Source organism: Lactuca virosa, chromosome 5 (genome assembly GCF_052849685.1).
Source record: "Lactuca virosa cultivar CGN04683 chromosome 5, Lactuca_virosa_CGN04683_v6, whole genome shotgun sequence".
Lineage (NCBI taxonomy): Eukaryota > Viridiplantae > Streptophyta > Magnoliopsida > Asterales > Asteraceae > Lactuca > Lactuca virosa.
In genome coordinates, this window is record NC_136430.1 from 308427299 (window position 1) to 308441805 (window position 14507).

At 34.3% G+C, this 14507-nt stretch overlaps 2 protein-coding genes across 2 annotated transcripts; both read right to left on the reverse strand.

The window, feature by feature from the left end:
• Window positions 1-5060: 5060 nt before the first annotated feature.
• LOC145111613 (antigenic heat-stable protein) lies at window positions 5061-7255 on the reverse strand. Its single transcript, XM_079047875.1, has 5 exons — window positions 6878-7255; window positions 6627-6746; window positions 6185-6300; window positions 5722-6068; window positions 5061-5491 (listed from the first exon to the last, which is right to left on the reverse strand). Exons 2-4 carry the CDS (start codon window positions 6735-6737, stop codon window positions 5765-5767), a joined length of 531 nt encoding a protein of 176 aa, XP_078904001.1. The 5' UTR covers window positions 6738-6746; window positions 6878-7255; the 3' UTR covers window positions 5061-5491; window positions 5722-5764.
• Window positions 7256-9658: 2403 nt separating this feature from the next.
• Window positions 9659-10658, reverse strand: LOC145117513 (Adenine nucleotide alpha hydrolases-like superfamily protein). The gene is made up of 3 exons (XM_079053799.1): window positions 10247-10658; window positions 10038-10156; window positions 9659-9935 (listed from the first exon to the last, which is right to left on the reverse strand). Exons 1-3 carry the CDS (start codon window positions 10520-10522, stop codon window positions 9830-9832), a joined length of 501 nt encoding a protein of 166 aa, XP_078909925.1. The 5' UTR covers window positions 10523-10658; the 3' UTR covers window positions 9659-9829.
• Between the last annotated feature and the right edge of the window lie 3849 nt (window positions 10659-14507).

The following is a 14507-nucleotide window of genomic DNA, read 5'->3' on the forward strand; positions in this document are numbered from 1 at the left end:
AGACACATTAGGCGCATACATATTACAATAAGAGACTTGCTGAAGAATGGAATCATTTCCATTAGTTACATAAAGTCAAAGGAAAATATAGCTGATCCCTTGACAAAAGGCCTTAGTAGAGAGCAAGTTCTCTTCACATCGAGGGGAATGGGCTTAAAGCCAACACAATGAGTCACCACCTGGCGGAAACCTAACCTAGCAACATTGGAGATCCCATGGTCTAGGTTCAATAGGACAACTAGTTGGGGAAGACTCAAAGAAGCATTAACACAAAAGTATGCTCACTCCTATGATATTTATTTTGTGTTTTTCCGTTGATGATATAGGGATGAATTCTTTATTCTTAATAATGCTGATAGCTTTTATAGTGGAATAAGTACGGATTGTTCCAGATTAGTATTACCTATGTGAGATGGATGTGAGGTCGCATCTTTGGGAGCTGATATGGCTAAACTCTCTAAAAGTCTCATGAAGAAAGGATCGTTCATGACCGAAATGAACACAACGGTAAGAAATGATCTATGCTTAGATATGATATGTGTGATACTTCTTGTATTATTCTACTATAAAAAGTGGTTAGTTCAAGAATCTAGTTCACTACCCACAAAGTAGATCCAAGTAGTACTCACTATGAAAGGTTCAAGTTTTACAACACCTATTCAGATGCATGTCATATCTTACTTCCCTTATTTGAATATCAAAGTTCACTTATTTTCTATTCAAATGTGGGGTATTCTTCGAGTTTGAATAGAAAATGTGGGTATTGTTGGAACTTTGCTTAACAATGTGGGACTTATCCCACATTGGTGGAAGAGAAAACTTTCTCCCACCTTATATGTCTTGTCCCACTCATTTAATTAAATGGGTCAAGTAATGGGTTAAGCATATTGGGCTTGGGTTGTGGTGTTGGATTAGCCTAATTGGACTCAAAATAGGCTAATATCAAGAGAATATTTAATGGTCAAAAGATGGGCCTTGGGCCTTCGGGCTCTTGGGGTCTTCCTGATTAATTAAATAATTTTTAATTACGAAATTAATTTTTATTCTTTATTTTCATTAAATTCGTAATCACTGAATGACAGGTATTTGGAAGTTATTTTCGGTTTTGACAGTTTTTAACTGTCATAATCAAATACATGATTTCTGTCATTTGTGAGGGGTTACAGAAACAATCACCACAAACTCTCTTCAAAATTCGTTCTTCCTGAAGATGAAGGGGACATAGAAATTTCGACAGATTCAAGAGTACTTCTTGGATTGATTGTTGTATCCTCTAGACAGATCCCTACCAGGGAAATTACACAAAACTTAAATCAAGAGTGACATATCATCCAGATGCTGAGTGGAATTTTTTTTAAGAGATTAGGATACTTTAGTTAATTCATCAACATTGGCAACATATTTGAGAAATTACACAAAACTTAAATCAAGAGTGACATATCATCCAGGTACTAACCAATTTCTCGATGATCTCAATCGAGTCTGGTTGGATAAATACAAAGAAAAATTTGTATCTGCTTAGACTAACCAAGTTTTAAACTTTCACAACTACACTAACAATAGAGTTAAGAGCCAACACACGAAGTTGAAAAAATTCTTGCAGACACAATATGTTAACTTAGATAAATTTTTTAATAGAATAGAAAAGGTAGTGACATCGCAACACACAACGATAAAAGATATTTTAGAAACAGACCGAAGTATGTTGATGCATCGATACAACATACCCCATTTTAAAGATTTGTGTGAAAATGTTTCACACCATGCGTTGGAAAAAATCAGACAATGGTTGGACCGGCCTGATGCACATCAAATAACCGAGGACGATTGTGGTTGCCCGCCATAGTTGTGGGTTGCCTTGTGCCCACAAAATTGCAATTTACTCATGTGCGAACCAACCGATACCATTATCGTCTATTGATAAATTTGACGTAAGCTTGATTTAATTAATGTCAATGTTACCGATTATGCTAATTTTGCTTTTGAAGAGGGTATTGAATTGTTAAAAGAAAGCCACGTTGAACAGTCAAATGAACGGAAACGTAGTTATGTCGGAAAATTATTGGACATATTTTCACCACAACTACAGTTGTTGATCTAAGTTTTTATCCGGGTACTATTTGACATTATTTTTTTTGTTTATTTCCTTTTTTGTTTTTTTGTTGTTTTTTTCTTTTATTTTATTTATTAGATTATTCTTATCATTTAAATAAAAAAAACTTATTTTTTTTGAATTACACTACAAATGCAATTTCATATTAGAAAAAAGTAATTTTGCTTATTCGTAAAACTTTTATATATATATATTCATATCGAATAAAAAAACTTACTTATTATTATTATTAATAAAAAAAACCTTACTTTTAATATTGGAATTACACAAAAAAATGCAAATACAATTTCATATTAGATAAAAAAAACTTACTTTTTGTCTTTTCGTCATATTTCATTCATAAACAATCTATTTTCCTATTATTATTATTATTATTGATTTGACTTATCTTTATCTTTTAATTTTAATTTTTTCTTTAATAATAAAGAAATTGATTTAACTTACCTTTATCTTTTAATTTTAACTTTTTCTTTAATAATAAAGAAACTGATTTGACATAACTTTAACTTATAAACGATTTGTTCGATTCAATTCAATTCAATATTTGCTCGATTCAATTCATATCAACATGTACAAAATTGTTGATCGTTCTTTCTTATGGCAAGTTTTCAAACTAACCTGGTATTTATTTTTGATGGATAAATTTAGTTTATTCGTAAGTTGTTATATGTTATATTTTTAGTAGAATTTTTTTAAATTGACCAAGTATATATATTTATGTTTGTTAGGTGTTTAGCAATCGTGAAAATTTAACGGAGTGAGTGCAAGAAACGACACAGTCTCTTGGATACATGGTTGTTATTAAAAGAACAAAGACAAAAGGAAGTGAATATATTTCAAAAATTATTTTTATGTGTGATCGGGGTGGTGTACCTAGAGGTTCGGAGACGTCCACCAAAAATACAGGTCCAGAAAAACAAATTGTTTATTCGAAAATTTTGCTTGTTACTATAAGTCAGATGATATTTGGAGGTTAAATGTTAAAAATGATGAACATAATCATGAACTTGCAATGTATATGGAGTGTCACCCATATACAAGGCGGTTAACCCCAAATGAATAAAAAATGGTTAAAGAAATGAAGATAAACAATGTCCCCGCACATGATATTCTATCGGCGCTGAAGAGACAAAATTCCAAAAATGTTTCTACAATAAAAATAGTTTATAATGAGTATTACAAACTTGGAATGGATGAGCGTGGAGACCAAGTCAAATGCAAGTTGTCTTCAGATTTTTGCATTCAAAATGATATATATTTAACCATCGTGGAAATAATATCTCAAAGCATATTAACTAATATTATTTGCATGATGGTTAAATATATATCCTTTTGAATGCAAAAATCCTAAAACAACTTGCATTTGACTTCGGTCTCCACGCTCATCCATTCAAAGTTTGTAACACTCATCATAAACTTGTTTTTACTGCAGAAACATTTTTGGAATTTTGTCTCTTCAGTGTCGATGGAATATCTTGTGTGGGGACATTGTTTATCTTCATTTCTTCAACCATTTTTGATTCATTTGGGGTTAACCGTCTTGCATATGGGTGACCCTCCATATACATTGCAGATTCATGATTATATTCATCATTTTTAACCTTTAACCTCCAAACATCATCCGACTTATAGTAACAAGCAAAATTTCGAATGGACAATTTGTTTTTCTGTACCCTGTATTTTTGGTGGACGTCTCCGAACCTCTAGGTACACCACCCCGATAACACATAAAAATAATTTTTAAAATATATCCACTTCCTTTTGTCTTTGTTCTTTTTAATAACAACCACATATCCAAGAGATTGTGTTGTTTCTTGCATCCACTCCGTTAAATTTTCACGATTACTAAACACCTAACAAATATAAATATATACTTGGTCAATTTAAAAAAATTCAACTAAAAATATAACATATAACAACTTACGAATAAACTAAATTTATCCATCAAAAATACATACCAGGTTAGTTTGAAAACTTGTCATAAAAACGATCGATCGCCACTTTCATGAACCTTGATATGAATTGAAATGAATGAATATTGAAATGAATTGAATAAAGTTAAAGTTATGTCAAATCAATTTATTTATTATTAAAGAAAAATGTTAAAGTTAAAAGATAAAGATAAATCAAATCAAATCAATAATAATAATAATAAATAGAAAGAGAAATTGTTTATAAATGAATGTAATGGACCGACAGACGAAAAGTAAGTTTTTTTAATAATAATAATAATAATAATAAAGCTTTTTTATCCAATATCAAAATATCATATATGAAAGTTTTATGAATGAGTAAAATTACCTTTTCCAATATGAAATTGCATTTTTGTGTAATTCCAAAAAAAAAAAAAAAAAAAAAAAAACAAGTTTTACTTATTTTTTTAAATAACACAAATAATCTAATAAATAAAAGACAAAAAACAACAAAAAAAACAAAAAAAATGATCTTAAAAATAAATGATTGATTAGATGGAGGTGACGGGGATAAAAATGATAAGGGTACTTAAAGCACAATCCCTTTCATAATCCCTTTTTGCCAATTCTCCAGTTTAATAAGATACTCCATAATGATGATGAAATTATTCGTAGACTCATTTCCTTCTTGACCGTACCTATAATACTTGACCTTACCATAGTTAATCAAGCTAACTTCACTATCATATTGAAATTTCTCAGAAGTTGACTAAAAGTCTCAAATGTGAACATTCTTGATTTATGAGGCTACGTGTTAATTATACCATTTTTTCTTCTTTCTTCATTTCTATGTCCATTTCCACTCAATCTTACATTCTATTCTTTCAACATACCTTATAATCTTCTTGCACCTTTCACTTCTTTTTTTGTTTTATTTTTAATACAAATAGTAATTTAAATTTTAAGTACAAGAAAAAAATATAATAATAATAACAAATAATATTTTTATTAACCTAAAAAAAAAACAAATTGGATCTGGTTAAAAAATGGATTACAATGTGGATTTACAAGATGGTTCACAAATCAAAATCCGAGTTAATTTCATCCACTTCATTCATAAACACACGAAGTTAAAGATGAAATAATCAAACATCACTACAACATACTGAATCAAAACTAACACCATGTTTCGAGTTTCAAACAAGCATCAAGCTCCTCAACAAACTAACTTATAACTAGCCTTTACTTATAATGAACAAATCCAAGCGAATAATGACACCTACTTTCTAACAACAATTTATAAAACAGTGATCCCTATTGTCAAATCATTTAGAAGTTCCACAAAGTGTAAAGTCAGAAAACTGGCCTGTAGTAATCGGACTTCCAGACACTTGAAAAGAACATCCCATTGTCTGAAAACACCACCACCACCTGCAGCCACTGCAAGGCCTTCAACATTTGCTCCCTGCTTTTATCCAACCAAACTTAACAATGTTACCAACTAAATCAGGGTAATCCAATTATAGCATTCTACTCTCAACCCTTTTCTTATTAGGGCATTGTGCTTTGAAGAATCCACCCAATTAAAAATCAATGTAGCTAAGTTTATACAGCAACAGGATGCTGTATAATAAACAAATAGTAAAAATAAATACAAGTATGTTGCTATTTGTTGTATTAGATAGTGATACTTGCCTTGGGGTTTGTATTTGATGACTGGAAGAAGAAGAAGTAGAGATTATTTTGCAAATTCATCTACAGCATCTTTCATATTTGTTGTCCCCAACTTTCTTTTCTTTGATGTAGATTCCAGATTTTCCTTTTCACTTTGAGCTTCTTTTTCTTTTCCTTTGCCTTGTTCACCCTTTTTAGCTTTTCCTTTTTCCAATTGCAATTCACCATTTGAAGGAAACAATGGAGGTTCTCGACCACTAAGCCGACAAAACACTTTTTCAACTGTTTCATTTATCTCTCTCCCAAGTCCATTATTGTCTAAAATCAACTCCCAAACTGATTTAGAAGCCTTCTCAAGCACAGGGGTTCTGTACAAATGAAGGTACAACTAGAATATGATGCCAGAGAGTATATAGAAGAAAATGTTATCAATCTTTTAATGTCTTTTATAGAGTATAAATGGGTAGCTTCAGATGAAACTTACTCAAGTTCTTGTCTAAGAGCATCAAAGAGTTCCCTTTTAGTTTGTTTCTCTGCCCCTGGTGTGTTGAGAACCTTGCTTTGCTCTACCATTTTTATAGTGGTACTCTTCAGCTCTTCCTATACGAAGAAAACAAATCTTAAGATCATATAGAATACAACACAACAAGACTATACTACCTAAAACCTCTAAAGCCTAAAAATTACAAAGTTGTAAGAACCCTAAAGAAAGAGATAAAATTAAAAATCAAGAGCAAGAGAAAGCACAGAAAAAGGTAAATCTATTCCCGTGAGAAGTGCATCGACATTCTTCTTCAGAAAAAAACACCTATCGAACTTCACTTTTTTTCACTGAGGAGAGATCACGATTGAATATTCTCAAAGAAATCCAGTCATATTGATCGTGAAAACACTAATATGGAGATGAAAATGACATTAAAACATACATTGGCTTTCAGCTGATTAATGATTTTCAATCTCATGGTGTCAATTGTGCCGTCGTTCATCAGCGACTCCAATACATCTTCCGGAGTTATAATTGAAGATGATGTTTCCATTTTTAAGGCCTGAAAATTTCATGTTTCAATCGTTAAAACTTACTCAAACCGAAAAATCCACGCACCGGTTTAAAGCAAAATGGAAGAAAAAAAACCTAGGGTTTCGGAGAGGTTGAATTCGAGGACAGTGAGATACTTACAGATTTTCAATTACAGAAACTGGATTATGGAATGATTTGTGTTTGTGTGTGTGTTTACGCGAGCACTTGATTTCTGATCAGCGGAACGAAAGAATGAACTTGGTTCGTGGTTGTTGGGGTGCTCGTTTGTTCGTCGTAGACTTGCTTTCGTTGGAAGTGGCCCAATCTGAAGTTTTTCACACTTCAACTTGGATTTGTAACACAATCAGAAAATAAAAAATTAGAAATAAATTATAGTCGAAGACTTCCAAAAATATCACAGTTCGCAAAAACAAAATTGTAACAGTTATTTCAAAATAAACCGAATATTTTTTACATCAACTTATAAAAATAGCAATATTTTGTCATTTATACTGATGTTGGAGATTATACGTTGATACCCATTAAAGAGTAAATACCAAAATCTATGAAACTATAAGTCTTGTTCTCGAATTTTTTAATGAAGAAAAGGGATGAAAGGAGAAAGATGAAATGAATGAAAAGAAATAGAAGAGAAAGACAAATCATCCAAAATCTGACGCATGAAAATGACATCTATTTTACTCCTGCTTCCCTTTCATTCTATCATCTTCATCCCTGACAAAAAAAAACTCAAGAATACATTCCCCTTATAATTTACTTTCAAACTCTTACATTTCACTCTTTAAATGAATTCAAGAGTATGGTGTAAACGTTTCACAGGGTAGATGTGATGTTGAATGGTGATCACAAGTCAATATGGGTCAGTTTTTGGATAAAATCAAACCGAAACCAGAAATTTGGTTTTGTAGTTTGCTAAACCTTCTTGTATCATTTTTCTTCTAGGTTCGGTTTTTTTTTATGTGAAATTGATTTTTTTTTGTTTTATGAGTTTTCAATTTTTCACATTTAAACATCGAATTTTGTCGGGCCTCTTCTTTTAACATATTGCCCATAAAAACCCTATAACAAACTTCTTGTTATCAACAATCTCGTGTAATTTGTATCTAAAATCACGCCATCAAAACTAAAATATTACGTAACTTACATGGTGCGTTTATGCGTGCGTCGAAGTCAAAAAACAGGTTGGAGGAGAGCGCGAAGTCAAAGAGTCGTTGAAATATGATGAAGTGGAAAGGAAGTAAAGAAGAAAATGGAAGACCTATTAAAATCAAATGTGAAATTCAAAATACACATAAAAGGACGTTGTTTTAAGAGACCAGTTCGGTTTGTAGGATCAGTTGTAAACTTCAAAAAAAAATTTCTTTTCTGCAAACTCCTAATTCAAGGTCATTATCATACTGTAGCACTTTCAACTTTTCCCCTATTTAGTTTTCAACTAATGTTAACCAAACCGGAGATTCTCTAATGGCTCCGATTTGAACACAGTCACGCTAAGCTTGTATCATGCGATCAACTTCCTTCAATCGAGGAGATCTAAGTTTTTTTTTTGTTGTTGTAGCCTGAAGATGCCGCAAAGTAGAACCCAAATTTCTTGAGTTATCAACTCTAGCCAACATATGCACATATCTTTTCGTAGGCGTTTGCCCCCGATCCAATCGGGGGATCGAATTGATCATAAAAACATGAGTTTAATTAGTCGATTTATTAGTGAACAGGGAAAAATATTATCTAGACGAGTGAATAGATTGACCTTGAAACAACAACGATTAATTACTATTGCTATAAAACAAGCTCGTATTTTATCTTATGGCTTGTCCCTAAAGAATGCATAAGAGATTATGCGACCTAGGCTTTTTAAAGATAACAAAAATGTACGTGGTTAACTGGATATCTTCGTTCCTTCATTTGTGAAGATAGGATTACAACCGAAACTAACAAACTAACAAATTAAAAAAAAAAAATCAAGATATACACATATATAACATATATCGAGGAACACATGCGAACGCCACCTTCTATCATATGAACTTGCACCACTCAAATAGTCAAATACCTATGAACTTGCATGTCAAATTGTTCACATCAAGGCATTATTCACCTCATCTTAGAAAAAGTGAAAAAAAAAAAAAAAACCCTCCAATCTTGTTTCCCCTCACACTCATTGCAATAGTTGAACTTGGTCTTTTTCTCTAGACTTTTTTCTTGAGGCAGTCTTTGTGGAAGATCTTATTTATACGGTATACATTACAATTTGATGTTGATCAAGACATCTTAACTCTGACGTTTTAATTGATTATAATTTTTGTAGGTGCAAATCCAATAACTATAAAGAAAAGATCTTAAACATTTGTGACCATGTGTAGCTAAACACGAAATCACAAAGAGACTAAAATCCGTATCTTTATATCATGTGCTCTACCTATTCAAAATGTGTTGTATATTTTATGAGGCTTCCTGCAACGGTAGATTTCGAGTTGAATGGTGCAACGGAGGATTTCGAGTTGAATGGACGAATCCATGTCAAGGTAAAATGGTAAATGAATCATTGATTTAGGTTATGCATATGATATTTTAGCAAGAAGAAATGAATTTTCTGAGATCAAGAAGACTAAAGACTTGAATGTAATAAAAATCGGAATAAGTTTGATCCTAGTCAAATCGTAAAAGCTTAGGACACAAGATCAGAATTGGTCCTACTATGATTATTAAAAAATAAATAAATAACCTTAAGATCTAAGATATCGAGAATCTAACAACGATGGTTGGAGGCTTGGAGCTATGCATATAACTCTCATAGTTCTTTGAAAGTTCGATACGTTTCCAATTAATCTAACATCTTGTCATGTGCCAACCCACTAAAATGCTTTTTTCCTCTCTATTCAACTTAGCTTTTGTCTTTTCAACCATAAACAAATCTAATCAATCATAATACCACTGATATTTCATTATGTTCATAAGCTCGTGCCATATTTACAATGCCTTCAAAATACCAAACGCAATAACCATAAAAGTAAAACAGCAACAATAACCATCTTACAAACTTCAATGCATAAATAATAACATAACACGACACTAACTACAACTTCAACTTCAAGAAGTGGAAGTTGCAGCTGCAGAGGTTTTGGGCTTCTTGACTATCAAGACCGGACACTTGGCGTTCTGCGCACAGTGATTACTCACACTTCCAAGAAATGCCCTGCCAATTTCAATGCATCCATCACCTTTCAATTTTCAATTTTCATATATTTCATAAACATAAATCATCGCTCCACAATAGAAAATTAGAAACACAACTGACCTCTTAATCAAACCGTATCCATGGCTGCCCAACACCACCATGTCCACACCCATTTTCTCCGCCGCACTGCAGATCACATCCCTCGGATCACCCTGTTCCACCCTCGTCTCCACCTTCACCTACAACACAACTCGAATAATCAACAGAAAATACGACACAATGATATATATACACGTTAGAGAGAATTGAAAGAGAGTTTAATTTCTCACATCTTGAAGATCTTTGCAAAGCTTTTTGGCCTTTTCAATCACGGATTCAGCTACCTGGTTCCTGTAGTTATCCATGGTGGCAATTATATCCGGCGAAAACAAATACCCTGATCCATCAAGAGCTGTGTAGACGACTTGCGGTGGTTTGACGTAGAGGAGGACGAGGGTGTCTTTCGAATTCTCGGCGACGACGTTTTTCAGGCACCACGACAGCGCGTACGTGCTCTCCTCACCTTCGTCCACCGCCACCAGTATCTTCCGTTCCTTGGTTGTCATCGATCGAGATATCAACTCCTCCTGCAGTTACTAAATCTAGCTAGCTGTGTGCTTTTGAGAGGGAAGTATAAGTGATTTGGTGAAGGTTGTGTGATTGAGTATGGAGAATGGAGGATTGGATCCATATTATATTGGGTTGTATTTGCAGGTGTCGTGAACAAGAGTGAAAGATGTTTGCGGCGGTTTCTGGTATTGACGGCGTTACCTGATTTGGGTCCATAGTTTTCTTTTCACCCTGTTTTCCATCTCTATCCTTTGTTGTTTTTTCTATACATTATAAACTCATATATTTAGCAAAGTCGCTTGATTCCATGCGTCCGCGCGTTGAAAGTGTAATATTACACTTTTAGTCCCTAGCCTTTTTCCCTATTCCATAACCTACCCTCTTTATTAATATTTCTATATTACACCCTCATATTTCATAAATTTGCATTTTAAGTTTACATTTTAAGATTAAATTATCCTCTTTATTAATATTTCTGTATTATCCTCTTTCCTCTTTAAATTCTCCAATTTTCAACTACAGGTTAATACTGCGATTATCATTACTCCTCTATGATTGGTACTCAAACCTACAACCACATTGTCGATGCACCTCACCTTTGTTTGTCATTGCTATTGCAACATTACCATCTCTGTCTCCTACTCTTAGTCCACCCTGCTTACTAACACATCAATGTTGTTTCCCCTATTTCTTTATTACTGTTTCGACATTAGGTCATATTTAAATATATTGATTCTTTTATGTGATGCTAGGAAAAAATAGGACTTCAAGAGTGCTGAAATTAAATCTATGTATATCACAACATGAGTTACAATCATAATGACCAGTTAGTTGCGAGGTTATATGATTTTAGCGAACCACACTATGTCCATATTTTACCAAATTTAGCCAATGTATGTAAGGCAAACACACTGAAAGTGGAGCCAACGAATCAAAATGGAAACTTATTACTTTTAGTTCTACTGCTACTTGTTAATTTTCGAATAAAGTTGGGCCCAACCCAAAGGATTGTTTGCTCGAAGTGTAAGCCCTCTATTGGTAGTTTTCATAAGAGGAATGGGTTCCACTTAAAAGAGTTGAGAGTTTAAAATTTTAGACCTTAGACAAAACACAAAAAGAAATAGTCCAAAATTTAAATATCATTATATTAAAAGATAAAGAATGAAAGTGAAGAAAATATATTGGTTAACACGTTAAAAGGGAGGGTAGATCATATAATTACCATCCTATATTCTAGTTAAATAAGTTGAGTTGTGAAAATTGTACGTTTAATATAAGGTTTAAGACGAAGAAGATAAATAATAAGTTTAGGATTTTCATTGAATAAGATAAAGATTGGGAAAGAGATGAATATGAGGGTTGAAAGTAGAGATGACAACGGGGGCAAATGGAACGGGGACGCTCCCAACCCCGAAATTTTCCCATTCCCCCACCCCTTCCCCGCCTCCGAAATTTTCAGCCTCCCCACCCCCGTTTCCCCCACGCTGCTTCTATGGTTCTCTCCCTACGTTTTCACTTAATTGACCCTATATAACATTGATTCCCATCTCTTTTTGTGACATTTACTAGATTGGGGATTCACATGCGCCATAAATCGATTATGGAGCCTACATTGCATAACCTAGAAGAACAGCAAGACGAGGTTTTTCTTTCTCGAATAATTTTAATTGCATCTGTCAGTCAATATAAGTTCTTATTTGTAGTTTAATTTATGGGTTGTAACCATATTTACGTAGAAGTACGAAACTTTTACAAAGAAAGTCTCCAAATTATCAAAGGCTTCACTATGAAGGACAATCCCTATATCATCCCAAAAATACTAAGTACAAATTTTTGTTTTTAAGTCAATCAAAACCACTAGTCAATCATTTCAAAACTCATCAAAGTATGAAAGTGTATAAAATAATTATCAGAGTACAAATCATCTCATAAATGCGAAATACAGACGGATGCGGTGCAATCACGTCGATTTCTTCCCTTTGGTACCGGAAGTACATGAAACCATAAACATGAAAACCGTAAGCACAAATCTTAGTGAGCTTCCACAAAATGACACATACCATACACATATCAGGCCCCGCTGGGCATTCATTGGGCCCCGCCCGGTATTCATAATGGGCCCCGCCCAATATACATACAAACACATGAAAGAGTCACAAAGACAGCTAACATCCTACAAACATAATCTAACGGGTCGGTATTGGTGCCTTCAACCCGCAAGTAGAGTGAAGAGACTCACCTCAATCGATAACAGATAAATCTTACACACGAGTTGCTGGTACGAGAACCTCCTCATACTATACATATTAAACCAAACCCTAATTAACAATTATGATAATTATCCCAACTCAACAAGTCTAACTCCAAGATCATTCCCTATTTGGGCAAAAGACTATTTTGCCCTTCCGATTCCTAAATCATCATAGTTGACCAAAAGTAAACAGGTCAAAAAGTCAACGGTCAAACTCTTGTTGACCTACACATGACGTACTCCAACTCTATGCCCTTTGTACGATCCTTATCCATAAATTGGGCCATTGGTAGGCTACACCCCGCGTAGCCAGGTTAACGCCCTGCGTAAACTCGTTGATTCACCAACTTTCTCATTAAGTCCTTAACGCCTAAAGACTAAACGTCCAACTCACAACTGTTTATCTAAGGGACATCTTAACTGATAAATTCATCAAATTTAAGCTTTCTCATGGCTTAATAGAGCATAAACTCAAGCCCTAGATCCAAAATATTCTCTCCAAGGTCTAAAATCTCATGCATGGAAGAATGGGAATGTCCAAGTACCAATTTTTATGACTTCACAAGCTCATAAATGGCTAGAAATGGTGCTCAAGAGTTCTGGAGTAGCTCATACTCACTAGAACCTAAGTCAAGACACAAAAACACATAAACATCCACCAACTTAACAAGATCTAGCAAATAAACCACCAATGTTAGAGCTTTTTGCCACCTGAAGAAGCTAAATGAAAATCAAGGTATGGATCTACAAGCAATAGACTCCCAAGATCTCCTCCAATGATCTCCTTCTTCACAAGACATACAAAAAAACACTTAAAAGGCTTAAGATCCTTACAAGGTGACTATGGTTTCGTTACTTATAGATATAGGGGTGGAGGCTGAGCATAGGGAGGCTCACAAGAACTTAAGGTCCTTTAAATAGGGTCTAAACCCTAAAAATTAGGGTTTAGGCACTGCGTCCTTACGCCCCAAGTATGGTTAGTACGTCCTGCGTAGGGTGTAAAACCCTCTCGTATCACATCCCTTCCTACACCATGCGTAGGAAGTAAGTTACGCCCCGCGTAAGGACCATTCTTGCAAAAATAAAATATGATAAAGTTCAAACTGAAAGTACCTGAAAGATGAGTGTTACAATTCTTCCCTACTTGACTTAGACTTCGTCCTCGAAGTCCGCTGCCACGAATAACTCTAGATAGTGCTCTCTCATCTCTTCCTCGGGCTCCCACGTTCACTCTGAACCCTTCCGGTGCTGCCACTACACCTTCACCAAACCTACTTCCTTGTTTCGCAACGTCTTCGTCTTCCTATCGAGGATCACAACCGGTCTCTCTATATAGTCCAGGCATTTTTCAACATGAATATCCTCCAATGACACTACTGTGGAATCATCAACCAAGCATTTCCACAGCTGAGAGACATGAAACGTGATATGAATCTGTATGGGCTCGTTGGTAAACTCCAAAGGATACGCAACCCTGTCCACCTAGGCAACAAACCTGAACAGACCAATATACATGGGGCCCAGCTTGCCCCACTTCTTGAATCGAATGACACCTTTCCAAGGTGACACTTTTAGGAGTACCATATCCCCGACCTGAAACTCCAAATCTGATCGACATCTATCAACAGAACTCTTATGTCGGCTTTGCACGATCTGAAGCCTACCATGTATCTGTTGTATCAACTCTGTAGTATTGAGTACCACCTTCGTACTTCCCATGACTCCCTGAC